At 32.5% G+C, this 26,478-nt stretch overlaps 3 protein-coding genes across 10 annotated transcripts; 1 reads left to right on the top strand and 2 right to left on the bottom strand.

Moving 5' to 3' along the window:
• Window positions 1-78: 78 nt before the first annotated feature.
• On the bottom strand, window positions 79-3,115 carry LOC131001135 (protein XRI1-like). 5 transcript variants are annotated; one of them, XM_057927388.1, is made up of 10 exons: window positions 3,016-3,115; window positions 2,635-2,745; window positions 1,895-1,950; window positions 1,693-1,815; window positions 1,378-1,505; window positions 1,234-1,297; window positions 1,075-1,177; window positions 953-996; window positions 789-869; window positions 79-678 (listed from the first exon to the last, which is right to left on the bottom strand). In XM_057927388.1, the coding sequence occupies exons 2-10, from the start codon at window positions 2,652-2,654 to the stop codon at window positions 407-409; spliced, it is 891 nt and encodes a 296-aa protein (XP_057783371.1). In that variant the 5' UTR covers window positions 2,655-2,745; window positions 3,016-3,115; the 3' UTR covers window positions 79-406. The 5 variants fall into 5 exon arrangements, with proteins under 5 accessions (XP_057783371.1, XP_057783373.1, XP_057783372.1 ...); XM_057927390.1 differs by having other exon boundaries at window positions 1,075-1,162; window positions 3,016-3,114; XM_057927389.1 differs by lacking the exon at window positions 3,016-3,115 and having other exon boundaries at window positions 1,693-1,812; window positions 2,635-2,957.
• A 14,001-nt stretch (window positions 3,116-17,116) lies between these two features.
• LOC131001134 (protein tesmin/TSO1-like CXC 3) lies at window positions 17,117-21,603 on the top strand. 2 transcript variants are annotated; one of them, XM_057927385.1, is made up of 11 exons: window positions 17,132-17,569; window positions 18,533-18,693; window positions 18,783-19,081; window positions 19,184-19,392; window positions 19,463-19,932; window positions 20,025-20,099; window positions 20,182-20,362; window positions 20,446-20,541; window positions 20,633-20,699; window positions 20,775-20,937; window positions 21,028-21,603. In XM_057927385.1, exons 1-11 carry the CDS (start codon window positions 17,480-17,482, stop codon window positions 21,335-21,337), a joined length of 2,121 nt encoding a protein of 706 aa, XP_057783368.1. In that variant the 5' UTR covers window positions 17,132-17,479; the 3' UTR covers window positions 21,338-21,603. The 2 variants fall into 2 exon arrangements, with proteins under 2 accessions (XP_057783367.1, XP_057783368.1); XM_057927384.1 differs by having other exon boundaries at window positions 17,117-17,569; window positions 18,783-19,392.
• Window positions 21,604-23,082: 1,479 nt separating this feature from the next.
• Window positions 23,083-25,660, bottom strand: LOC131001133 (uncharacterized). Of its 3 annotated transcripts, none has more exons than XR_009093864.1 (3): window positions 25,205-25,660; window positions 24,977-25,006; window positions 23,083-23,919 (listed from the first exon to the last, which is right to left on the bottom strand). XR_009093864.1 is itself a non-coding variant. In XM_057927383.1 (3 exons), the coding sequence occupies exons 1-3, from the start codon at window positions 25,241-25,243 to the stop codon at window positions 23,380-23,382; spliced, it is 330 nt and encodes a 109-aa protein (XP_057783366.1). In that variant the 5' UTR covers window positions 25,244-25,491; the 3' UTR covers window positions 23,083-23,379. The 3 variants fall into 3 exon arrangements, 1 of the variants encoding a protein (XP_057783366.1); XR_009093863.1 differs by having other exon boundaries at window positions 23,083-23,906; window positions 25,205-25,594; XM_057927383.1 differs by having other exon boundaries at window positions 23,083-23,640; window positions 25,205-25,491.
• Window positions 25,661-26,478: the final 818 nt, after the last annotated feature.

The following is a 26,478-nucleotide window of genomic DNA, read 5'->3' as shown; positions in this document are numbered from 1 at the left end:
TTCTAAAAACACAAAATCTTCTGCCAAAAAACGAGGAAATAAATATGGTAGTGAAATTTTGAAATCTAAACCAACATGTTTAAAAAAAAGAGAGAATGATATATAGATCATATTGGCAGCATCAAGTATAAATACTTTTACATATTGCCTATCATTTTGATAAAGCTGTAACTTTAACATCAATGGGTTGATAAAGAGCTCAACGTTCAAGTTTCATAACATGGTTTTTTCGCATAAAAAACGACGAAAACTGAAGTAGCTTTCCTCTAAAGAGAATGAGAAAACAAGGATCAACTATAGGTGAAGATCCTCCAGTATAAAACATCATAATATGTGTCCAACTTGAGAAACCAGTTGGGAACTGACCTCAAGAGCTGCAGCTTGTTCCTCGTGAGAAACGAGCAGTCTACCCTTTCGTCCTCATGATTGTGATGCTGCCCTTTCCACCTTCAGTGTGGATTTTAGTCTTCCCAACAACAGGTTTCCCGGAGAATGCTGATGTGGGATAAGCAGCACTAGGATCATCTTCTTCTGGTTTAGGCTTTGGCGGATTGTGTATCCTCTGGTTTATGTCCTTAAGAGTCGTGTCTCCAAGAACACCACATGGTTTGATGAACGTGAACGGATAGATCACGGATGATGCCAGTTTAGGAGGTGTGCGCATGAATGATTTTGTACCTAATTAGTGAAATGGAAAAGAGGGATGCCATTCTTGAATGTGTTGTCTGAAATAGACATTTTGTTACATGATTTACTGAAAAAAGGAAAATGAAAAAGGCTTAATTTACCTTTAAAGACAATGTTTCGAGGAGTAGTAAGGTTGTTCTCGACCAGATTAGCTTCAATTTCAGGAGCAGTTTTGCAAAGCTCTGCAATAACACGTTTACATTGCTTTGAGAGCTTTGAGAGTGGGGGTATGAAACGAAAAAGTCCAAGATGATTTTTACATTACCCGTAACATCAATTTGAACGTCGGGTGCTTCACATGCACTAGTGCTGTTGTTTACACAAAGGGCTAATCATGAACACTATTTTACTTGAGAAAAAGAAAAGGTGAAAGTGATGCAAACATACAAATCTTCGTTGCAGAGGTGCATCTCGGCCTCATTGAAGCAGTCAGTGATCCACCCTTCAGATGAAGGATCCAAGCACTCGGTGCTGGCTGCAGGCATGCCATCTGTATCATAATAAAAAACATGTGTATCTCAGACACGAGATGTGTGAGAAACGAACCTGTGAAACCAGCAACCCACTGTGACATGTCTGAAATAGCAGCTTCAAGAGTCTGTTGTGTCTCCTAAACAAGGAATAAAACCAGACTTATATAGTAGCTATGTTGGAAATTGTTGTACTAGAAAAACACTAGTTTGCATCAACCTTAGATCTCAAAAGCTCCTCGTTGCAAAGGGGTGTTTCCAAGACTTCGGACTCAAACTGTAGCATCCTGCGCCTTTTCACTTGAGAGGAGTGTTCCCTGTATAGCTCCGACTCTTTCCCTGTCGTCTCTACAGTTTTATGCAACAAGACACAACTTGAGCAACGTCAACTATTCTGTCAGTCGATTCTCCCATTTTGCACTCACACAGATAGAATAAGCAATGGTAACTTGGTAAGTGAAGAACACATGATCATGAAAACCAAACAAATTTGCTTCATCATGCAAACAAGAGTTGGATAGTGACAACGTCGTACCATTGTTGGAAACATAATAAGCTACGTCTCCGCAAGCCTTGACCGGGGTAGTCTCATTGTCAAACATATAAGAGATATGATCTACATTGTGTTCCACTTCATTCAAAAGGGATTTAGATGCTTCTGCCAGCCACAAAGGTAAGCTTCAAATCCCTCAATCAAACAAGAATTTAACAGCGAAAAACACAAGTTCGAAGCTTACCTATGCTAGTGTGATCTTCAAGAGAATAAACCTGACCTCGCCAATCCCACATGTCACTGTTATCAATTTACCCAAAAAAAAAGCAAAAAGAGCAACGGCTTAAACACAGAAAGGCACAACTGTGTGAAGAAACTAACTTTGACTTAGATGATATTTCATCTTCTATTATAACCAATAATTGCAGCTATGTGGATTATAGCAGTTCCATAATTCCAGAAGCCCGGAAACCATAAGCTCGAAGAAAATCATGCTGATGTTAAGAAATGATTGGTCAAACTATATAAATCAAGAGGTAGAAACTTTTGTCCATAAAAATTGCACTTAATATACATCCTTGTGCAGAATAAATTAGCAAATTCTTGTGAACTATATATAAGAGATGGGGAAATTGTTTAAGCAAAAAAGATCTAATAACTCAAATCTTCTAGAAAGCTCCAACTTTCTAGGGATCAGATAATCCAAGAGAGCTAAACAATAAGGATTAAGATTCTCTTTATACAGATTTAGACGTCAATGAAATGACATGACATCTATAATTGATATGAAATTAAAACACACGGGTATATATATATATATAGAGATATATACTGTAAATACAGACACAAAACCACAAAAAATTAGCTCAAACCAGCACAAACAATGAACAAATTCCTATTTTGATAGACCACAAAATTAAGAAAATCATAGAAAAATGGACCCTATTCGAAAATCAAAAGGAACGGGGGGATTGGAGAACTCACCTGCCATTGTTGTAGCTCATCTTCTCTTCCTGCAAAATTTTTCCTTCCTCCAAAAATATTTAAAAACAATAAAAGTAAACAGTGTTCTAAATCAGACAACACCGCTCTATCCTGTTAACAAAAAAACAAAGTCTTAAACTAGCCGTTATAGAGGTTAAATACACACAACATTAGTGTAATTATATCTCTGTAAGATGCAACTGCTAAATATATAAAAAAAAATACAAAAAAACAGTGCAACTACTTATACAAATACACCTTCCAAGACGGGAAAAAAGAAATATTAATGAAAAATCCCCTCTTTTGAATAATACTATATTTATATGTATTAAATGAGTGAAATCAACCCTGAAAATCTGGAGGTGGTGAACACTAAAATACCTCAGATATAAAATGTATAGATGAAACCCATATAAAACAAATACTACTATATATCATGAACCGCATATATACATGTAGGCATAAATACAGAAATTGTGTCTAGAGCATATAAAATTATTTCTTGATATGATTTGAATGAATTATATATTTTTCTTTTTGTGACTGTTTATGACAAGTCAATGTAGGTCATTCTTGGCTTCTTGCTGTTTTATTTTTCAGCAGAAATCCTTTCTTTTATACTATTATTGCAGAAATGTTTTAATGATTTATAAGCAATTATCAGACAATGAATTAATTTCCACATTAAACGGGACCGCAGTTAATTATTGTATTACAGTTGTCTGCCTTAGTATTTAAACGATCTGCGGTGTTAATTGAAGTAATTAAAATTTCACGCAGGTTGCTCCTAAAACTCCACATATATCAATGTTTTCAATTATTAGTGATTATATCAACGTACTAGTTAGAAAGATTCTGACTTTTTTTAATTGTTCTAACTTTAAAAATTAATGGAAATATTGGTTTTAGGATTTTTTTTTATTATTTTTGCTTTCGCGTTTATATTTTCTTTAGACGCAAATTTAATCATGACATTTTTTAAAATAATTCTTCCCGAAATTGAAAATTATTATTGATATCTTTATATATATATATACTCCCTCCGTCCCATCATTTTAGTCCATTATTCCATTTTGAGATGTCCCACAAAGATAGTCCACTTTTCTAATTAATACTATATAAAAATAATGTTTTTACTAAATTAACCTTATTTAATGCTTCACTTAAATATGAAAAGTATGTGTGAAAATAATAAATAAGGGTATAAAAGATAAAAATATAAAAATTAAATGCATTTTCTTAATATGTGTGAAAAGTGGGAGGGAACTAAAATGGTGGGACGGAGGGAGTAATATTTTGCAAATAAGTAGACTTAATAAAATGATACACAATCAGATGATTCAAATACCTGACGGCGCATGTAAAACAAAACCACCGGTGACAATTGTGGCATATATATTGATTAAATTTTTATTTATTTATTTTTTATCATTTTGTAGATATAATATATTTTTCTCCTTTTCATGTAATCATATTTCAAATAAAATATATAATATATATCTTAAATGAAAGATAATGAAGTGACTTTTAACTTGATATATATGGTGTGCGGAAATAAATTTAAAATGAACAAGTTATAATTTAAAGTTTTAACATAGTATTAGATACTGTATATTTTTAACTAATGATATTTATATATTATATAAAAGAGCAATTTAACGACTATTTTTCCGCCATAATTTAAAATTTCAGTTATTTTTAAAATTTCAACTATTAAAGTATATTTTAATTCAATTCTACCACGTTTTAGGTGGAGGAGCATTCTTTTTTTTCCAAGTTAAACTTCTATTCTTATTTGCTTTTATTGTTTTTAACTGTTTTCTTTCTGTTTTTTCAAAAATCGTGTAATTTAAGTAACAATAAAATATTCAATATGCATATCAAATTAAAGAACATGAGATTAGCTTTAATTTGATACTATAATAGATATAATATAGATTTAAGATAATAAAAATATTGAAATTTCAAATTTCAAATTAAATTGTCTTCTCTCTCATCTCTCTTATTTTAGTTCTTTTTCTTAAATGATCTATTTTCATTTGATTGATTTTGTTTTATTATTTAAATGTATATTATATATATATATATATATATAGAGCAAATATATAAAACTGGCCACTTTCATATTGTAAAGATAAAAAATGTCCACTAAGATAAAAATGATAAAAACTATCCACTTTGTAGTTGAAAAGACAGAAATATCCTCTCTTAAATACATGTACTCTCTCTTTCTCTCTCTCATTCTCTTCTCTCTCCCTCCACGCATCTTTCTCCTCTCTCTTTCTCCACGCATCACCGTCGCCGACCTCCGCCGCATCTTCCCCATGTGCCCGGAGCTCCTCACCTCCTCCTCCACCGCCGTCCGTGCCACCACCTTCCTCCTTTGTGAGGCCCGCACGCCGCCGACCTCCTCTACGTCGTCCACCGCCGCCCCTGCCTCATCGCCTGCGGCGTGGAGTGGTAGATCTAGGGTTCCAGACTATCTTCATCTCCATCGCCGCCGCCGTCTATCTCCACCGCCTTCATCTCCGCCGCCGCCTTAATCCTTAGGTTGCTGGTTCAAATCCGGCAGTGGTTGTGGGGGGATGTTGCAGATCTAGGGTTCTAGACTTCCAGGCGTGGTAGATCTAGGGTTCCAGGCGGCTTGGGGCTTGAAATCCGAAGCGTCGCCGCCTCGGCCTCGTCGCCTCCACCATCTCCTGCTTCGCCCCCTGCCGCGAAGCGCCGCCGCCCCCGACCTTGTCGCCTCTGCCATCTTCTGCTTCACCCCCCGCCGCGAAGCGCCGCCGCCCAGGCCTCGTCGTCTCTGCCCCGGTCTCGTCGCCTCCGCCATCTCCGACGTCAGGTAGGGGCGGCGCTCCTTCGGCTTCTTCTTCTCCTCCTCCTCTTTCACGGTACAGAACGGAGGCGGTGTTGCTGAGGACAGTGTTTGGCATCTGGCAGAGGCTGCCGGAAAGTGGTCTCGGCGGCGAGAGGAAAGGCGCAGTGCAGCGCGTTTTCCCAGTAAAAAAAAAACCTTAATTCCATATCTGAGTAATTTTGGGGATTTTTGTTTTACTTCCTTGAAAAAAAGTTTAGATCTGATACGTCTGTGAATGATTTTCGTTCTAAGATCTGTTGAGATTGTTGATTCCGAGATTGAATGTTGAGATTGTTGATTCAAAGGAATTGTTGTATTTTAATTGTAGATTGAATTGATTCGAATAATATTTTGTTGTATTTTGATTGTTGATTGAGCTGTATAATTATTTTTTTAATGTTCTTAAATTCACAACCAAATTTATGAATTCACAGAAGCTTAATGTTTTTGAATTCACGACCACATCTATGAATTCACAACTTAATATTCTTGAATTCACAACCAGATCTATTAATTCACAACTAAAACTCGAATTCACAATCAAAATAAATTACAGTTTTAATTGTGAATTCAAACTTTAAAAACTCAAATTCACAACCAAAATAAATTTTAGTTGTGAATTAAATTCAGGTTGTGAATTCACAATCGACTGATTGTGAATTCACAACCAACATAAATATGGTTGTGAATTAAATTTTGATTGTGAATTCGTTTGGTGTGAATTCACAACCAAAAAAATTCTAGTTGTGAATTAAATTTTGGTTGTGAATTCGACTGATTGTGAATTAAATTTTGGCTGTGAATTCGACTAGTTGTGAATTCACAAACAAAAAATTCTGGTTGTGAATTCGACTGGTTGTGAATTCTCAATTCACAACTAGTGTAAATTCACAACCAAAAAATTTTGGTTGTGAATTCACACGGGTTGTGAATTGCGGGATTTTTTAAAGGGGTGATGTAAAGTGGACATTTTTTTAATTTTTAATGTGAAGGGTATTTTGGTAACAATGGACATTTTTTAAGTTTTTTTATCTTAGTGGACATTTTTTATCTTTACAATATGAAAGTGGCCATTTTAAAAATCCACTCTATATATATATATATATATATATATAGGGGCCGCTCCAATGAGACCCCCTAATTTTGGTGAGATCTAAGGTACGATCTGGTGCTTTTATTTTATCAATCCTATGGCTGATATTGTATCTGGAGGGAGAATTTTTTTCGCAGGGTTCGAATCCTGGAGAGAGCATAATATTTTAAATTTCGTTATTCATCAGTATATACTGCATTGTTCAACAGTATATAATGCTTGTTCATTAGTATATATGTCTTATTCATTACCAATTTTTAATTTTTTTTTCATCAGTATATACATCTTGTTCGTTAGATATACGTCTTGTTCATTAGTATTATATATCTTATTAATTGTCCTCAGTGTTTCACGGAAAATAGGGGGTCTCACTGGAGCGCGCCCCTATATATATATATATATATATATATATATATATATTAAGCTTGTATTCTGACTTGGAAGTTGGAATTTGGAACAATAGCAAAATACATATTTTTAGCACACATTATTGAGTTTTTTAGATAAATGTATTACGTGCGAGATCCATATTATTTAAAATATTATTTTAAATTTTTTCTCATTCAAAATTGTGAAATGCGTATATTCGATTTGAATCAAATAGTAGGAAATCGAATCGAATAGTAGGAAAATTCGAATTGAATATTCGATTTATATTATTTAAAACACAATTATAAAAAATTAAAATAAATATTCAAATCGATTCGAATATTCTCAAATCAATGTACGAATCGAATAAAAATATTAGATGAGATTCAAAAAAAATATTTGAATATGGATTCAAATATGCAATTGTTTAGGATAATTCGAATATAAATATCTATGTTTAAGAAGAAAAGGCGTAACTTATTGATTCTGAATTACTTTTCTATCATGAGATAATACTGTTCACAAATAAATTCTGAATGCTTAAACTGAATCCTATCATAACATGCGAATTATAAATAGTATTCTCTTCGTCCTGTTGAAGTTTATGCGTTAATTTTTTTTTGGCATAGAATTTAAAGAATTAATGTTTAGTTGTTTAAATATATTTGTAGATTTGTGGTTAAGTCATTATCCAATTCTAATTAATAATTTTGAATTATTTTTAACTCAAAAATTTAAATAGAATAATATGAAATTTATTTTGATTTTTGATTTAATATTATATTTTTTTAAAGTATGTTTGTAAATTTATGGTTAAATCAATTATATGCTTAATTTCTCTACCAAATATAAAAACGACTCAACTTCGTTAGAACGATCGGAAAAGAAATACGACTCAACTTCGGTGGGACGGACGGAGTAATTGTTAAAAACCTGTCATAATATATATCATGATGTATTCATAATAGGTTATGGTTAAAAATCGCATAAATAAACCTAAATAAAAAAAAAGAAGCACGCGAGCTTATATATATGAATCAAACTAATTTGCCACCTAATTCAATTAGTTGCACTATGAAAAAATATATTTCCAAATATTATACATATATTCTCGAAGTCAAGATTCCACTACACTGAGGAATAATACAAAGTAAAAAATAAATTCTTAAACATTAGACTTAGAAAATAGTAACGAGACAAAAAATTTGGTGATTGCATTTATTAATATAGTAATTTTTCTTATGTTTGGACAAAACCCCAAAAATTATAGTATTGTCTCCACTTCCATGTTGGACAAAAGGCCCATTTTCCTAGCAATGTCACACGCTTAATAATACGCAATAAAAATTTATTTTGCGCGATGCATTGGACTTTGATTCGATAATACGAACACTAATTTAGGTATTTGGTCAACTTGGATGTGTTTAATAAGTAATAAGTTGTACTTTAACTAACCAAAAAGTCGTGGTCCATGGAAGACAGTTTTCAGTTCTAGATCAGATCAATGATATCATGATTAAAGTGATGTTTGTTGGCAATACAAATATTTCAAGAATATTAACTTTGATGGACTCCCTTTGATTTCTTTTTTGCGACTTTGGAATTGTTTATCTACTTTGATTTACCTTTTTATTCTTCCTGCCATTATTTACTTTTTGTATTTCTTTACCCAATATATACCAAAAGAGCATCAATGCAAATAATTTACTTGATATTGTGTTTTTTAGATTTTTAATTTTAGTATTAGAATTATGATTTCATCTTTACTTGTTTTAATTGTTAGAGTAGGATACTCTATTCTTAATTGTCATTTATATAGCCTTGATTTCTGATACCAAACGTGATAACAGAAGTGATACCGTACTGCTGACGAATTTCTCTTAAAGATTCTCTTATAGATAAGATCATATCTTGAGGATCTTTGTTTCCTTGTTTGTGAAGATTTTCGTAGAAGTTTTGAATGCATCTTTTGGATTGGCCTGCAAGACCTAAAAGAAGAGTTCTTAATTATCATAGAAGGAAACTTTGGATTTCTCTCATATATAAATCGAAAGTTTCTTGGAGCTAGGGTTGGAGATTTTTCGTGCCTTCTTTCAAGCTGTTTTTGAGCGCTGTACTCTCAGGGAAAGAACTTTGTTGATCTCCTCCAGCATTCAGGGTTCAGCGATTTGTGCATTTATTTGAGCAGTTCATGAGCGCAGCACGTTTTTGGGAGTAAGAACATCTTTCTTGGAGTGTACGTATGTTCTGCTTCTTATTACTTTGCATTTAATCTTGTTGGTAGCAAAGTATTTGTTAGTTTATCTCCATTGTAAGTTGAATTTCGAGTTGTAAAGGAGTAAGTGTGTTCGTCGGGGTTCACACTTAGTAAGTTAGTGTTATCTAGCTTTCAACGTTTCTCTAGTGCTGATGTTTTGGGAAATTATAGAGGCATAGAAGGTTGAGTCGTTGTAAGTCCTGCTATAATTTAATCTCTCATAGTGGATCGTTTTCCCTGGGCGAGGCCCCCAGACGTAGGTGTTCTATAATCGAACTGGGTTATCAATTTCATGTGTCCATATTTATTATCGTTTCTGTTACTTGCTGAGTTACAGTATCACGCTTGGTATTAATTACGTTGGTATCTGCAAGATATTATATGTGTATTTGGATAGGGAGAGGTCTTTCGTTAATAATTAGAAAAACCACAAAATTGGTACCATAACTAGTTTTATAACAGTATATAAGTAAAAAAAAAAACAGTATATACATAATTATTTATTAACAAATTGAGGAAAATATTTATGTTTTCTAATTTAAAAACTAAAATAATCAATCTGCTGGTGGGGATGCTTGGATTTATTTTGGATGTTTCTATTTTATTTTCTATGTACATTAGCTATAGTGATCTTCGAAACTATAATATTTTAGTAATAAATTATTAAAAGAGTTATAAAGCTTTTCTGAGTATAATGAATTTATTCGTCAGTCGTGATGGAATTACTTCGTATATATAACTATTCTGTGTCATTCTTAAATATCGACATAATCTCTTCATGAAATAAATTAAACAATAAATTAATTTGTGTTTAAGAATGAGAAAGAAACTTGAATATCATAAATCAAAATGTCACGTGCTAGACCGGACATGCAAGAGCTTTATAGTATGCAGAGAATGTAGGTAGAAGTATATACAAATAACATAATTTTGTTTACTATTAATTTCAGAGTTTGACACTGTACTATAATCAAATTTTGGAGAGGAAGAAGATGGTGAGGGTGTCACGTGACATTAAGGGCTATGTCCATTGTCCAAAATATATTCGGGACCACAAATAAAAGCAGCTTCCAATTTAGAAGGGAAGAAAAAAGTTACGAAAAGAATAAATAATTGAGAATTAGACAAAGTGAAAGGGGTTAAAGTAAAAATCAAAAGTTGGTAGATATCTCATATATATCTTCTTTTAATAATATTATTTGGACAAAATATGTTCACAGACCAAAAATGGTTACATACTTTAAAATTTTGATTTATTTAAAAAAAATTGGTCAAAAAAAAAGATTTAGTTAGTTTTATTATTTCCTCCACATTGCACTTTTTTGTAATGTTTTTTTTTAAAAATAATTATTTGAGTGCAAAAATTACATGCCTTTTAAATGTGAACAATTTTATTCAAATAAATCAATTTTTAAAATATTTAACTTTTTTTATTGTTCGAACGTATTTTATCCAAAGAGTAATGCTAAACAGCCACATTGTGGCTACCCACAATTTACCTAAGTAGAAAATAATTTAATTTATTTAACTTATTTTTTAAAATAAAAATAAGATTTAGTTATTTTATCATATTCTTTATATTATAGTTATTTTTTTGTAATTTTTTGGTAACTTTTTTATTTTTATTAAAAAATAAATTAAAAATAAAAAATGCAAAAAAAAATTAAAAAAAATAAGTACAATGTAGAGAATATAATAAAATAACTAAATCCTATTTTTATTTAAAAAAATAAATTAAACAATCAAGATTATCCTTATTATATTAGTGTGTGGGTGACCACAATGTGGCTGCATAGATTTATTGTTATCCAAATAGCACTACTCATCTCCTTGTTTTCATTAATTTATTTGGTGCAATGATCATCTTTTTGTGCCATGATGAAATTAATGCACACTAGCTACATAGGCGACCATAAATATCTATCCAACTTTTTCTTCTAGTAGAAACATTATTTTTTTTGAAAAACTCGTTACCAAAGATTGAATAGTAATATGAAGCATTACATTTTACTACTACTCCTTTTAAGTCGAATAGTAGTTCCAGTGTCATATTTCCAACTATATAAAAAATAAAATCTCTAAAGTGACGTTTACTTTGAATGATATGATAAATTGATAATGCATAATATTGATTACGTGGAAAATAAAATTATCAGATAAACTCAAAATTAATCAATCTGTCAAAACAAATGATTAATTACTTTATAATATATTTATTTATTCATCCTATCACTCAAAATAAACTCTCCCTAAATACACACATTGCAATAATAAGCACACGATGATCTTCAAAATGCTGGTACAAGATTCTTATTATACATTTTTCATGTTTTATTATTATTAATGTATGCTGCACAATCTCGCCAAGTAATTTCTTTCTAATTATTATAAAATTGAAAACATATTTGTATTTTAAGTGATCATAAGCAAAAGTCTTCATCATCAAACCTCAATTGGATGGAAATTAACTTTTTGAAATTAATATCAAACTTCAAATATAGAAAATGTACGTTGCCAGAAAATCCTTAATTTTCCACTTATATGTGCACCATCGTAGCTACATGTATATTATTATATGACATGATATCATAAATATATAATTGACGTGTATTGCAATAATAAAATAAAAATATATACATAATATAATAGAGAAATTAAAATGTACAAAAATGTATTTATACACGACTCAAAGTGTTCATCAGCTGATTTGAATGAGGTCGCTCAATGTGCCATAAGTATATGCCACAAAATTAATGCGATAATTGTTCCATTCGAATGTTCTAATTAGTTGAATCGACATTCTCACAATTAACATGATATATATTTTTTCAAAATACTCGTACGTAATGCGAGATCATCACAAATTAATACAGTATATGGGGGGTTTCACAAAAATGAATAATAATAGTCCGAATGCGTAATTTTAACAAAATAAACCTTTTTTTAATGCCTTTTAACAAAAGAAAGTTAGTTAAATATTTCACGAGCGATGCATTTACACCTCAAATGCTGTAACAGTAAAAAGTAAATATAAATATATGTAGTATTCGGTTGTATAAAGATAGAAAAATAATGATCGAACCAGACAAAATTACTTAGTACATTTACCAATTTTGTTTACTTTTACCTAGTAGGCAAGAATTTAACATGAATGTCAGATGTGCAATTGCACATTTGTACCAAAAAGAAAATATATAGATCTAACTGGTCTCTTCTGATCTGAATTTCAAAACCAATGAGGCAATGCTTAAATGAAATAACAAACTTCAGTTATGATAAAAGATGTCAAAGAAAGATCAAGAATTTATGACTAGAAATTTACGACAAGAGAACTATTTTTCTGGTCTCTTGATATATGAATAAAATATCTTATATCATCAAAATACCCTCTTGATAATTGGGCCTGATATAAATTAATCACATGATTAAGTAATGAATCCTCTTGTCCCCAAGAGAACATCCAAACGGTGAGAACTTCTGTTTGTAAACAGTAAGGTTTAGAGTTCAAACTTACCACTCCCCCTCGTTCAAGTCAAAAAAAGAGTAATTTGCATGTGCGGGTGTTGGCTTGGCGGTAGAAGGTTAATGCCCAAAACCTTGAGGTCCTTGGGTTTGAGTGCGGTCTTAAATTTCTTAATTTATATATATAAAAAAAAGTAATCTGCCAATCATTTTTCAAATTTGGCAAATTGGTTGGCAAAATCAAATGAAAGTGGAAGCAGAGTAATTACCAGACAAATATTTAAACAATAATGCTATTTGGACAAAATTTGTCCGGACAAAATATGGTTAAATACTTTATAAAATAAATTTATTTAAAATTTTGGTTCAAAATAAAATAGGATTTAGCTAGTTTTATTGTTTTCTTTATATTGTAATTTTTTGATAACCTTTTTAATTATTATTATTTTTAAAGTACACAAACTACAAATAAAATAACAAAAAACAAAAAATTTGTTAAAAAATTACAAAAAAACTACAATATGGAGAAAACAATTAAACTAACTGAATCCTTTTAAATTTGAATCAAAATTTATAAATAAATTGATTTTTAAAAATTTGTAACCTTATTTTTGTCCGGACAAATTTTGTCCAAATAGCACTAGTGTTAAAATTTAATACTAAAAGTTAAATACTAATTTGGAGGCTATTATTCCCTAAAAGAATTGTACTTAAAATCTCAGTTACCAATTTTGCTGACACGGTCATTTCCAAAAAAAATGAGTAGAAAAATTTAATGTGTCGACCAATCTAACAAACATAAATGTGAGAGCAATAAATACATAATAATTGATGGCGAATGTAATAATAAATACTAATTTCACGAGAAGTATGTTGTCGCGTTGAAGAATTTCTCAGAGGTTAGATAATTAGGTGCTGGCGGGACCATGGTTAGTAATTGTAGACCTCACGTGGCCGATCACGTATGGTCCCACCCGTTTAAATTCTCCGGCGCGCCAAACATTAATGCGCTTTCTACTATTTTGGCATGTTTTATAATTCTATTTTTATTATTGTTTATTTATTATTTTCGCGATGCATTCACCAAATCTTGGTTTCCTTCTACACAAACTCTAATAATTATTGGATAATGCATGCTTACGATTTTTAGGATTTCAAGTCGATACTAAAAAAATACATGATATTACAAGTTGTTTGATAGGTTGGAGTTTGTTTGTGTATCCATATTATTGATATTGAATAACAGTGTCACCATAAAACACAAAATTTAGGATTTAAAAAAGAAGTAAAATTCTTGATAATGGGATGGCATTAGGCGGATGACCAACTTAAAGGCATCATGAAGTCAAGAGACATGTAGCACTCTTTCATTTGATGCTACTTAATTAAATATATTATAATTTTTAAATATTAATATTCTAGATAATTATTTATTTCAAAAAGTAAAAAATGCGAAAGCTTTTTCTCTATATATGGAGCCCCATTTTGCTATAGTTTTACACAACTTACAATCATATTTTCTATCTTCATCTAGCTCATATTTCTTCTTCTTTTGAAACTATGGATCCAAAATCACTCTAATTATAAGTTTCTAAATGTCTGGTATTTTAAAAAAATTATGAGTTTTGAAAAATATATTTTTATCTATTTTAATATAGGGTTGAATTGTGCATGTGAAGTGAATAACAGAAAAATGAATATTTTGTTTGCGTATTCAAATAAAGGAGATCGCCACTCCAAATAATCTTAAATCGTTCTTAATCTGAACTCATATTTGCAAATTGCAATTTTTCTATTTTGATTGCGTTTACATTCAGTTCTTAGGAGGTGATTGGTACGATGGAATGGAATAAAGGTGGAATGTAATGAAAGTAGTAATGCAATGAGGTTGTGAAATGAATGACAAATCTTAGTGATTTCTATGCTTGGTATGCACAAGGAATACCAAAAGAATGAAATTGTGATTCTTTGTTTAATTCAGTTCCTATAATTGGTAGCTAGAAATAAAATTTAGGAATGAAATGAAATTATTTTATTTTATTAATATCAAGCCATGTATATGATTGTGTAATGTGTTGCATCAATTTCAATCCATATATTAGACTATTGCTTATATAAAGTTGATAATATTTTATTTTTTCTAAAAATATTTTTGTATCAATTTTTTTTTATAAATATATTTTGAGTAAATAATAATAATAAATAATGTATATTTCATACAAATATACATGTCAAACATAAATTTAGAATGATTAAGAATGTAATTGAATGGAATGGAATGGCTAATACCATTGTAGGTGAAAGGAATGGTAATTCCCATAGATGTAGGAATGGTGATTCCAAATGGAATGATGATTCCTACCAAAAAAATATACCAAGCAAATGAATGGAATGAAGGTAGGAATCACCATTCCATTCTCACCTTCATTCCATCATAGCAATCTCGATTTGAAAGTGTTCTCTAATAGGCCACACACTCAAAATTCATTTTAAAAAGTGTGGAAATTAAACATAATTATTTATTTATTTTGGTTACTTTGTAGAGCAAAATATTGTTCAAATATAATTTATGTTGCTATACTATTAGGGTGCGTTCACTTTGATGGATGGGAAAAATGAGGGATAACAAAATTTTAAACCTTAAAATGTCTTATTTTTTATCCCACATTTTACACAAAAGATGAATTCACCATTTTTTTCTTCCTTATTTTCACTTCAAATAGGGATAATATTATCACACCAAAATGGAGGGATAATATTATCTATTCTTGAAGTGAAAATAAGGAAGGAAAAATGGTGAACTTCTCTTTTATGTAAAATGTGGGATGAAAAGACATTTTAAGGCTTAAATTTTTGTTATCTCTCATTTTCCCATCCATCAAAGTGAACGCACCCTTATTCTATTAGTGTAAGAGTATAAAGTATATATATGGTAAATATCATTTCAAACTCCAAATTATTTTCGCACTATTAATTATATTTGTTTTTGAATTTATTGAAAATAATTTTTAAAATCATAAACTATCGATTTTGTATCAATTGTACCATCCGGTCATTTTTTTTACTCAAAAAGTTGACGCGACTCGCCGAATGTCACTATAAATTTAGAGTTATTCTTGTTAACTTACGTGGCACAAAATGACATTATTTTGTATTTTATAATTAAAAAATCCAAGCTAGATTTACAAAAGTGAATATTTTTCAATTAGTAAAGTAAAATAAAAAATTTAAATTAATAAAAATAATAAATGTTGATAGATATTCGGCGAGTCACGCCAACATTTTAAAGTAGAAAAATAAATAAAAGATATAATTGATACGAATCGATATTCATAATTCACAAGAAAAGCATTATAATAATTTAAAATATTATTAATAGTGCCAAAAAATTATTTAACTTAAAATATATGTCTACTTTTTCTTATTCTTTGCTTCTCCTTCAATCCATCTTTTTCTTTCTTTTTGGTTTTATTTTTGTTTTCTGTTTTCCTTGATGGCTATTTTGAATGTTAAAAAGTTAAAACAACCAAACCTAGGGGAAATGACTATAATTCCTTAGCCGTCATGAAGGGCCGTAAAGTAGACAGAATCATTAAAGAAAAAAAAAAGAAAGAACAAATTGTGTTTGCAAAAATAATTAGTAGAATCACGATAAAAATTGCACCAACATAAAATCATGACCGTGCCCAAACCTTAATCCTAAATATCACCGAATGAAGTGTGGGACCTAACTAGTAAGAGTAAATTGGCAATATGAATAGTAATAAAAAAAAATAATAGTAACGTATAATTATTCGAAAATGATATCTACAAATTAATTATTTCCAATAAAGTTATTAAGATTGGGAGGTTACTAATTTCCTGAACACAAAACCTTAAGTACAATTAGTGTACCGTACAATAAAGTTAACCTACAATAGAGTGTAATCTGATCATACGGTACACCCGATTGTACCCAAGATCACTTCTTTATTAATTGGGTTCTCGCACAAGACATGATAAATCACGAGTTTAAGCATATATAAGAAAAAAAAGAGAATTTGTAGTTCAGCAAATATATTTTGCATGTAACAGATCCTGACTAAAATAGTACTAACAGATGGCAAAAATGTATATTTTTACTAGTAGTTAAGCCAATGATTGAGAGCACTAATGACTTTCTTAAATGAAAATTATTCCGTAATTAACAAAAACAATATACCCGAACAAAACCGCCTCCCACATAATCAAAAGCAATTCGTAAAATTTCGTAACTGAAAATTCAAATCGGCTAAGAAAAAGAAAAAAAAGGTCACCGGAAATGAATTTCGTTGAATAGTTGTGAAGAAAATGAAGATAATCAAAGAATATCTGTAAAAATGGCAGCACATCTTCGATAATAAACATGTATATATATTTGCCATTAAATTTCTTCAGCGTTATTTACGTTACTTTTTGCTGTCGCTGTTTTCCCTCCCAACAACAACAGCCCTTTTTTGGCTTAGTTTGCTGTGCATATATAACTTCATCCACAATGCAACACAGCAGCAACTGTATTTTTTCTTTCTAAGTTTCTTTTATATTTGTTGGGGTAGTGGGGTCTCGATTTTCTACTTGAAGAAAAATCCCTTCTTTATTTCTTTTTTCTTTGCTGACCTCCGTTTCCCGCTCCTTTCTTCAATCTCAGCCACTTTCGTTTGACTCCTTTGTTTCTTACAAACCAAACAAAAGAAAAGAATAGTGTGTCTTTTTTTGTGTGTGTGTGTGGTTGTCTGATTCAGACAGGCAATGCAGAGTTAGATAGAGAAATAGATAGAAGGAGGTGATGGGGGATTGTAGAGGGGAGAGAGAACTCATGGATACTCCAGAGAGAACCAACAACACCCAGATCGCCACTTCCATTGCCAAATTTGAGGTTTGTTTTCGTTTTATTTCAACACTTTCTCAATTTTTATTGTGTGTGTGTTTTCTGTATTGCTTCTGAATTGGTGTATTGATTAGGAAGTAGGAACTGGGTTTGCAGGTGATTTGGCCGAAACATGCAAGATACTATCATTTTTTAACTTTTAATTTGCTGGGTGAAAATTGTTAATTTTGATGTTTGATAACATAAATTTTAGTTTTAAAAAAACTTTCTTTAAACTGAATTTGGTTCATTGATGTTGAGTAAGTTCTTTTGATTACTTGATTGATAGATTATATCGTATTCGAGTTCTATTTTCTTGCATTCTTCTGTTTTTTTTTGTGCCACCTGCCAAGTTTTTGTTACCACTGGATTTCATTGCCAGCTTTTATCTTGTTTTTCTTGATTCCTTCAATAACTGGTTCTATTAATGGACTTGGCCAAATTTGGCATGCATTTTCATTTGTTTGCATAAATTTGAAAATTTACAAGTCCCATTACGCATATTATGTGGCAGTAGAGTAGATCCCAGATTCACCTTAAGCTTCTTGGGAATAAGTTCTCTCTTTTATGCCTTTTAATTCTGTTTCACATAATGAGTTGATTAGTAGTTACTATCATTTAGCAGTTCAATTTACTTGAAATATTTCAAGAATCTACTTAACAGTTCTGAGAAATTGATGATATTTCTTTAATTGCTGTATTTCTTGTTAGACAGCACATCGACCTTCCAAATTTGAGGAGTTTGGTTATTGCATCCAATTCTCCCAGTATGATGGTGCTTACATTCATAAACTGTGTCTACATTCAAATGAAGCTCACATTCATATACTATGCCGTTATATACCTCATTTTATACTTGTTATCCATTGTGAACGAATATCTTATGCCTAATAAATATGTGTGTGTGTTCATTTTGTAGGCTTTGAGTTTTCAGTGATATTGTTTTCTGATGATTCCCCTATTTGCATGCAGGACTCCCCTGTCTTTAACTTTCTCAACAATCTTTCCCCTATCAAGCCGGTTAAACCGGTACACATCTCTCAGACGATAAATCCACTTAGCTTCTCTTCCCTTCCATCCGTGTTCAGTTCACCGCATCTTACTTCCCTCAGGGAATCTAGATTTCTTCGCAGGTAACATTTCCATTTTTTGTAAACTCTTTGTCCAATCTTGAGTTTACGTATTCGTATTTTATTTTATATATTTTGTTACCTATGTCCAGGCATAGTCTTTCAGATCCATCAAAACCCGAGTTCTCCTCTGATGATGGGAACACAGTTGATCCAAACATGCAAGTCGCTATGAACTTGGACGAACAGAAGGAAAATCTGGATGCAAATTGTGAAAATGCTGGTGAGCCATCTTATGGATGCTCAAAGCTTGTAGTTGAGTTTGCAGAAACCCTAAATTGTGAGTTGGACATTGTGAACTCGAGCTTGAGTTGTCTTAAGGCCAAACGTGTAGCAGAGTATGCTTGCACTTCTTCAGCATTTGTGGAAGACCAAAGGAGCGTAAACATGGGTGAGGCGAATCTGGAGGAGTTAGTCAATACCAATGGAAACAGTTGGGACAGTTTGATTGCTGATGCATCTGATCTATTGATCTTTGAATCACCAAATGCAGAGGCTTACAACGAGCCCGTTGATCCTGCAACGACTTTCTATAGGAGCATTAGAAATGCCATACAGAACGCGCAATCCCTTGGTGCAGTGGTTTGTGGTGAACGAGGAAACACAGCTGAAAACATGCCTCGTCAGCCTGAAGAAGGAACTGAGATGATTGAAAATGGTGATGCTTCATTCTTGAATTCCAATCAAAAGATGGATTATGAGGTAAAAATTACAAATTAGAATGTTTCTGTAAAATTCTTCACAATGTAACTTCATTTCTTTACATTGACAGAATCTTTCTGGTCTATGCCGTGGTATGAGAAGGCGCTGTCTCGTCTTTGAGATGGCAGGAGGTCGTAGGAAGCATATGGAGGACGGATCAGCTTCTGATTCGCCTCTTCTGCTAACAGCGTCTGATGGCAATGCTTCCTCTGACAATCAAATAGCTCTGACTAAGACAGAAAATGATTGCTCTCGTCTATTGCCTGGGATCGGCTTGCATTTGAATGCTCTGGCAGCAACTCCCAAGGACTTTAAAATTGTCAACCACGAGTCTTCAGCTTCTGGCAGATTATTGATCGGACCGAGCTCATCTGCCAATTTGCCTCCTCCAACTACTAGCCAAGACTTGTTAAGCGACTACTCGTTAGAACGAGAAATTGATACCTTCGAAAGTGGTGGTCTTCTCGTGGAAGATCATAGCCGGGAATCTGGATATATCGCGAATGAAGATATCAATCCGAGTAGTCCAAAGAAAAGGAGGTATGTATGTGAGCTTGTTTCTTGTTTTTCATTAGAAGATATATAGTTTTTATTCAGCCATCTTTCTTATTCGGTTGAATATGATTATTTAGGCGTAGGTCGGAGCAAGTTGGAGACGGCGAATCTTGTAAGCGATGCAATTGCAAAAAATCAAAATGTTTGAAACTGTAAGTTCCACATTTGCATAAGCCTAAAATGGCAATGGCAGTATTTGTGAATATGTTTATCTAATTTATAGTGTGAATGTAGTTACTGTGAGTGCTTCGCTGCTGGTGTCTACTGTGTGGAGCCGTGTGCTTGTATAGACTGTTTCAACAAGCCCGTGCACGAAGACACTGTTCTTGCCACGCGCAAGCAGATTGAGTCTAGAAATCCTCTTGCATTTGCTCCCAAAGTGATCAGGACCTCCGATTCTCTATCAGAGATAGTGGTATGAAACCTTGAACTCGGGACTTTATGCTTGCTTGTCGTGTCTGCACACACGTTTAAGACCTTTTGCTGCGTCTCGTGCAGGATGACTTCACCAACACTCCTGCTTCTGCTCGCCATAAAAGAGGATGCAACTGCAAAAAATCCGGCTGCCTCAAGAAATACTGTGAATGCTATCAAGTTAGTAATCTTTTCCTACTTATGCTATATTCTGTGTCGTTTTCCTTTCCTTTGTCTTGTTATCTGATGGTGAACCTTTCGACTCTTCAAGGGAGGTGTTGGATGCTCGATAAACTGCAGATGCGAAGGTTGTAAAAATGCATTTGGCAGAAAAGATGGTGAGAGTCTTAAACACACTCTCCTCTTCCTTATTTGCTTTTTTCTTGGCTAACTTGAGTTTCTGTATATATCAGGTTCAAGTGCATCAGCGTCGGAGCATGAGCACGAAGAAGATGAAAACGGCACTACTGAGAAGGCTACACTCGACAGAAGAAGCATCTATAAGGCTGCAATCCGCGATGATCTTGATCAATGCATGGATACCGTGCCCCCTGCAACACCTCTAGGAGGTGGGAGGTATGCAGAGTTGACACGTTTTTCTCAAGTTGTGCATGCTCGATGCAAACGCGAATTGAAAGATGAAGTTTTTTGTTTTTGATCTTGCAGGCAGCAGCAGCCATTTCAATCATTCTCAAAGAAGAGGCCACCTAGAGCCTCTTTTCCTCCCATCTGCTCATATTCTGGCTTTGGAAAATCGAGTTTAGTATTTCCACAACCGCCTAAATTGAGGACTTGCTTTGAGGAGGAAGAGGAGATGCCACATTTTCTGGTAGGAGGAGCAGGGTCGCCTATCAAGTCGTCCTCGCCTAACAGGAAAAGAGTTTCTCCGCCTCAGACGTCGTCTGGTCTGAGGAGCAGCCGGAAGTTGGTGCTTCAGTCCATCCCATCATTCCCATCCCTCACACCGAACCAGTGAGACGAGCTCTCTTCGTCTGATGGAAGCTTCTTGTTTATGTGCATTGGTAGTTATGTTTGGTCTCAGTTTTGTTTTGGCCTTTCTGCTTTGCTTAATAATGGCAGCAGTTTGTTGCTGTTCTCACTTTTCCTGAATAAAATGCTCTCTCTGTCTCTTTGTGACTGTTAATTTCTTGATTCTTTTATTGTTTGAGGAAATGTGTTTTTTTTTGCCAAAGTTATGTACATGATTATCTTTACACTTGAGTGGTACTTTCTTGACATCAATCATCCTTTACATATCAAAAGAAAGAGAGAGTGACAGAATCCTAAAATGTGTGATTTGGGCTTGTGAAAATTATGGACTCCGAAATATAGCTACCATTGCAATAGTGGAGTATAATTTAGAGGTAATATATGAAATTAGCCTATTTCTTATTATAAATTTAAAAAATAGTTTATGGAATAAAAACTTTAAAAATTGATCATTTTTTTGTGTAAAAGTATAAAATTATCTCTAACATAAAAAATAAAAAAATGGGCCGCTCTACTTCCTTACATAAAAAATAAAAAATGGGCCACTCTACCCCTCTCTCTCTTGAGTAACAGAAGAAGCAATGAATGTTCTTTTTTTTGAAGTCTGCTTGGTTGATCACGCAATTGGAGATTTATACACAACTAGTACCCCCTCCCGTGCGTTGCACGAATCATGATATATTTTATATTTTTTTAAAAATATCATTATTTATGACTTCGATCAATTGATAATAAAAAAAATACTTTTTATTCATTTAAATATTATTCTATTTAAAGTATTGTATAATAATACTATTTTCGATTCAATAAATATAATATTAAATTTAATGAGTATCTTATACTAATAAATAAATTATAAAGTACAAAAATAGAATCATAATAATAGTAACACAATTTAAGTTTATATATATATATATATAAACCTATTATTACATATACAAATATAGATTTTATTGTATACAGTCTATTTTATACTCCCATGTCCCAATTCAATATTCCACATTTTTTTAATTTGGACGTCTGATTTCTATAGGTTATTTCATAAAATAAAAAATCAATTCATAACAAATACCATCATATAACTCATTATTGACATTAAATGTCATCATGGTCCACAAATAATTAACTCTCTTTTCACTTAAAAAATAATATTTTTATTTCACTCTCCTATTTATTTTTTTGAAAAGAATATAAACACAAAAAGTCCTTTTTCTCATATTTTATTATAAACTAAAACAGTAAATGTAAATCATATTTCATTTTATATATAAATGTTAATCTAAAATTAAATTTATATAAAAACATATAGAAAATATATTTATATAAATAAATAAATATTATATAGAAAAACATAACTAAAATATAGGAAACATAATATAATTAATATAGAAAAGGATAAAAAAAGATAGCAAAAACCGTATGTTGAAATAAGAAAGGAGAGAGAAAAAGTTTTAAAACTTTAATGAAAAGAGAGAAACAAAATACTTTAAAATTTAAATTTATCATAAATTATTTATTTTAATCACAAATAATTTACAAAAGGGTGAAACATAGTCCAATTATGGTAATATAGATAAAATCACAAGATCAACAATAGTGAAACTGATTCAAGAAAGATTTAATATGTCACTACTCTAGCATAAAAAGATGCAATGGATTTTGACTTAACCAATTTATCATAGATTTACAGCAAGAACAATTAAGACATATGTCATTTAAAGAGATAAGCAATTCAGAAAAATAAGACATGTCACTTACCAATATCATCGTTGTCCATCACATAAGCAAATGAAGAGCACAAGTCTAATGAGATAATATGGGAAAGGGAAAATCCACAAAACATTAGAACACAAATCCTGCAGCCAAAACGCCTTAGTAACCACCCTTGAGATATCATTAACTTTTCCCTGCGTCTTTGCATCAGCTTTCAATTTGTCATTCTTCTTTATCCTCTCCTGGATCTTCTCATGGCACCTAGAGGGTTGAACATGTTCCACTCGGACATGGATTCTCTTCCTTATAATCCTGTTACCAACCTGCTTGTTGACTTCGACACTGACGCGCATTTGGCGACATTCCAGACACGACCACGACCGGTGCGGCCATGGTAGTACTTGATGGGCAAGCCCTTGTGGATGGAACCGTTAACCTTAACGTCGACATAATCGCCGATTTTGAAGATGCAAAGGTAGGTGGTGAGGTGGGTTGGACCCTTCTTCGGGAAAAGGAATCTCTGGTGCGCGACCTCAAACCGTGACCGCCAAGCTCTTTGCTGTGTTTTTCAGCTTCCTTAATGTGTGACGTGTGCGAAATGGGGGTTCAATTTACAGCAAAAACAAATCTAATCAAAACTTCCCAAATGTCAATGCAACTTTATTCATCAACATAATTAATAACAAATAACAAAAGAACTTAGTTGCAGACAATCACAAATAATAAACAAAAAAACTCCAATAGGCTTCGCAATTATTTCCTCGGGAATAGGTTAAACATAAAAGAAAAGAGATTCAATACTACTTATTCGCCTCACATCCCCCCGCAGTGCATCGAACTACCTGCAACATCATTCTATATACACTTTAAGTTATGCACAGAAGAATATCATATCAATACAAGGCACATCATATCGATACCCCCACAAGACAAAATCGATATACTTCTCAGAGAGCTCATAATGGCAGTATATCCCAAACAACTAACCAAGAACGAACACACACACATAATGAGTTAGAAGAATCATGAACTTTGTCCATCACCAATGACACCGCCTTTTCTGAGTCACACAAGGCTGCAAAATATAGCTACACACAATCTTAATTTCATCAAGCTAGCATCACAAAGAGTATTTGCGAGCGCGACAATTACCAAAATCACAGTTTTAAATTACAATACACATTAATTTCCAACTACTTATGCTATGTATTACAGCTTTCTCATACTAATACTCATAAACAAAGGCTCTGCGAGTCAACTATTCAAGCATTCAACAATAGATTGCCACTAAAAAACATTTTCAGTTTTATCATCGTAGATAAATGATCTAATTTGGGAATCAAAAACATCAATAAATCCACGCACCAAAGGCAATAAGCAATGCTATCAATATGCAAGCAACAAACTTTTATCAATCAATCCAACCATCAACAATACATAAGCACACATTCAATGCTCCTTTGTGCAAAACTCATTCAAAATAAATGCTAAAAGAGACTTCCAAATCTAACAATAAAATAATTGCAACATTTCTTTATATCAATTTCCATAAAATTTCCGCTGTATAATTCCATAAAAGATCCCATCAGAATCAATTTCGCAAATGATCAATTGAACTTTTAACAAATGAAAAAAACCAAACAAAACTTCAATCCTAAAATCATAAAATTGAAACCTGTGGTGTGGAATTTTCCGGTAAAAGGATTGACTTATTTATGACGCAGAGGTTTTGGCCACAATTCTAGTAGATAACTCATGAGAAATTTGCATTGGATCGGTCGTATTACAATCCGCAATTTTACTCACACTTTTATTTTTTTCAAAGTGGATTGAATCCACGAGAAGAAAAATAAAATCACATATCGATAAAAATTCTGGAGAAAAGAGAATGGATGGAGCGGAAAAAACTCACAGTGTGTAGTGTACTCTCGATTCCCATTCCCTGAAAACATACACACAAACAGATTGCTATAAACATATTGCCTTGTTCTAATATTGCAACAGAAGATAGATCTAATCAAAATTTTAATCAAAAGCAGAAATTGAGAGATTGCCATTATTGTGTTGTTGTTGAAGAAACCTTAGATTATCTCTGTTACCGGATCAAAATTTTAGTTCAAAGTAGAAATTGCGAGATCACCTGTTGTTGCTGCAGAAACCCTAGATTCTCTCTCTTCATAGTTAAGCTGTTGAAGAACGGGATGAGCCGCGTCGCATGAAGTTTTATATGAAGAAGATATAAATGATTCTCCTTAAAATAACTGATCACAATTCACACAATATCACACGATTTTGTGAAATAAGCTGTCAAATTTGGTGCACAAAAAAACTGCTCCAAAACTATGTTTTCAGAGAGATTGGGGGAGAACGTGTGTGAGAAACCGTAACTTTAAATTTTGCCGGGAAAATATATCCGTTAAACTGATGTTTTATATAATATATAGATTATCTTTTTCATTGCTGTAGATTGGTATATAATCGTGAAGTTGATTATCAAAGAAGATTTTGCATAACCTTTAAGTGGGGAAAAAAGAGTGATGTATAACTTCAGTTGTTGTGCCCTAAAAAATCAATTGTAACAGAAAACAATAAAGAACACGAGATTTACGTGGTTCGATCGAAAAGATATACGTCCACGGGTTGCCTTTGATATTCTTTTACTATGATAGAGAAGAAAATACTGAATGAATAATATAAAGATGGTTTCCTTTATTTATAGACAAATTAATAGAAAATCTAATAGGAGAAGGATTCTTTGACCTAGTTCTACTTGGGATAGTATTATCGGGAAGACTTCAAATGAACAAATTTAACTTTTACCTTGCAGAAACATTTATTTTGTCAGGGTTGTCCGATAAATATGACGTCATGGCCTAAAAAAGTGACACTATGGTTAGACGTGGTGCCATGTGGTTATCCACGTTTCTGCGCGTGTGAAACCTTTCATCTTCCCACGCGCTTATATTTTCTACTTGCAAATATCTACTCGCCTCTGATTTAATATTGGCCTACTATTTTACCATTTTTTCAACAAAAAACCCTTTCACCACCATTTCAAATTATTACTCTTCACTTTTCACCTTCATCTTCCCCGTGATGTTGGTTCGTTTACCACTTTCTCCTTCCGACCATACTTTCCGGCGAGCATTCTTAGGTTTTCAGGTATCCTCTCAATCTTCCCCTTATTTATTAATCATGCCTCGCCGTGTTGCCGATATCAACATGGATTGTGGAAATTTAGGACCTTCTTCACTTTTCGAATTCGAACTGGTTCCTTTAAGGGAAATACTCCGTCTGCCCCACCCCGATTTTATTCTTCATACTCAAAGTGTGAACTTTGGACAGCCAGACGATGAGGATCTTTCCCCGACTATTATCCCTTTGTGGGAAACTCAAATTTTGTCAGGCCTCCGA

This window comes from Salvia miltiorrhiza, chromosome 8 (assembly GCF_028751815.1).
Source record: "Salvia miltiorrhiza cultivar Shanhuang (shh) chromosome 8, IMPLAD_Smil_shh, whole genome shotgun sequence".
NCBI lineage: Eukaryota > Viridiplantae > Streptophyta > Magnoliopsida > Lamiales > Lamiaceae > Salvia > Salvia miltiorrhiza.
The sequence above is the reverse complement of the archived record's forward strand: the minus strand, read 5'-3'. Positions and strand labels throughout refer to the sequence as shown.

Bases quoted from the DNA above. Each gene is read 5' to 3' on its own strand.
- LOC131001134 (XM_057927384.1), top strand. From the start codon at position 17,480: ATGGGGGATTGTAGAGGGGAGAGAGAACTCATGGATACTCCAGAGAGA. The intron at 17,570-18,532 runs GTTTGTTTTCGT...ATTTGCATGCAG, and splicing joins CTTCCATTGCCAAATTTGAG to GACTCCCCTGTCTTTAACTT. The intron at 18,694-18,782 runs GTAACATTTCCA...ACCTATGTCCAG, and splicing joins GAATCTAGATTTCTTCGCAG to GCATAGTCTTTCAGATCCAT.
- LOC131001133 (XM_057927383.1), bottom strand. From the start codon at position 25,243: ATGAAGAGAGAGAATCTAGGGTTTCTGCAGCAACAACAG. The intron at 25,007-25,204 runs GTGATCTCGCAA...GTATGTTTTCAG, and splicing joins GGTTTCTGCAGCAACAACAG to GGAATGGGAATCGAGAGTAC. The intron at 23,641-24,976 runs GTGAGTTTTTTC...TCACACATTAAG, and splicing joins TCGAGAGTACACTACACACT to GAAGCTGAAAAACACAGCAA.
- LOC131001135 (XM_057927388.1), bottom strand. From the start codon at position 2,654: ATGAGCTACAACAATGGCAG. The intron at 1,178-1,233 runs GTTCGTTTCTCA...ATTATGATACAG, and splicing joins GTGGGTTGCTGGTTTCACAG to ATGGCATGCCTGCAGCCAGC. The intron at 679-788 runs GTAAATTAAGCC...TTCACTAATTAG, and splicing joins TCGAAACATTGTCTTTAAAG to GTACAAAATCATTCATGCGC.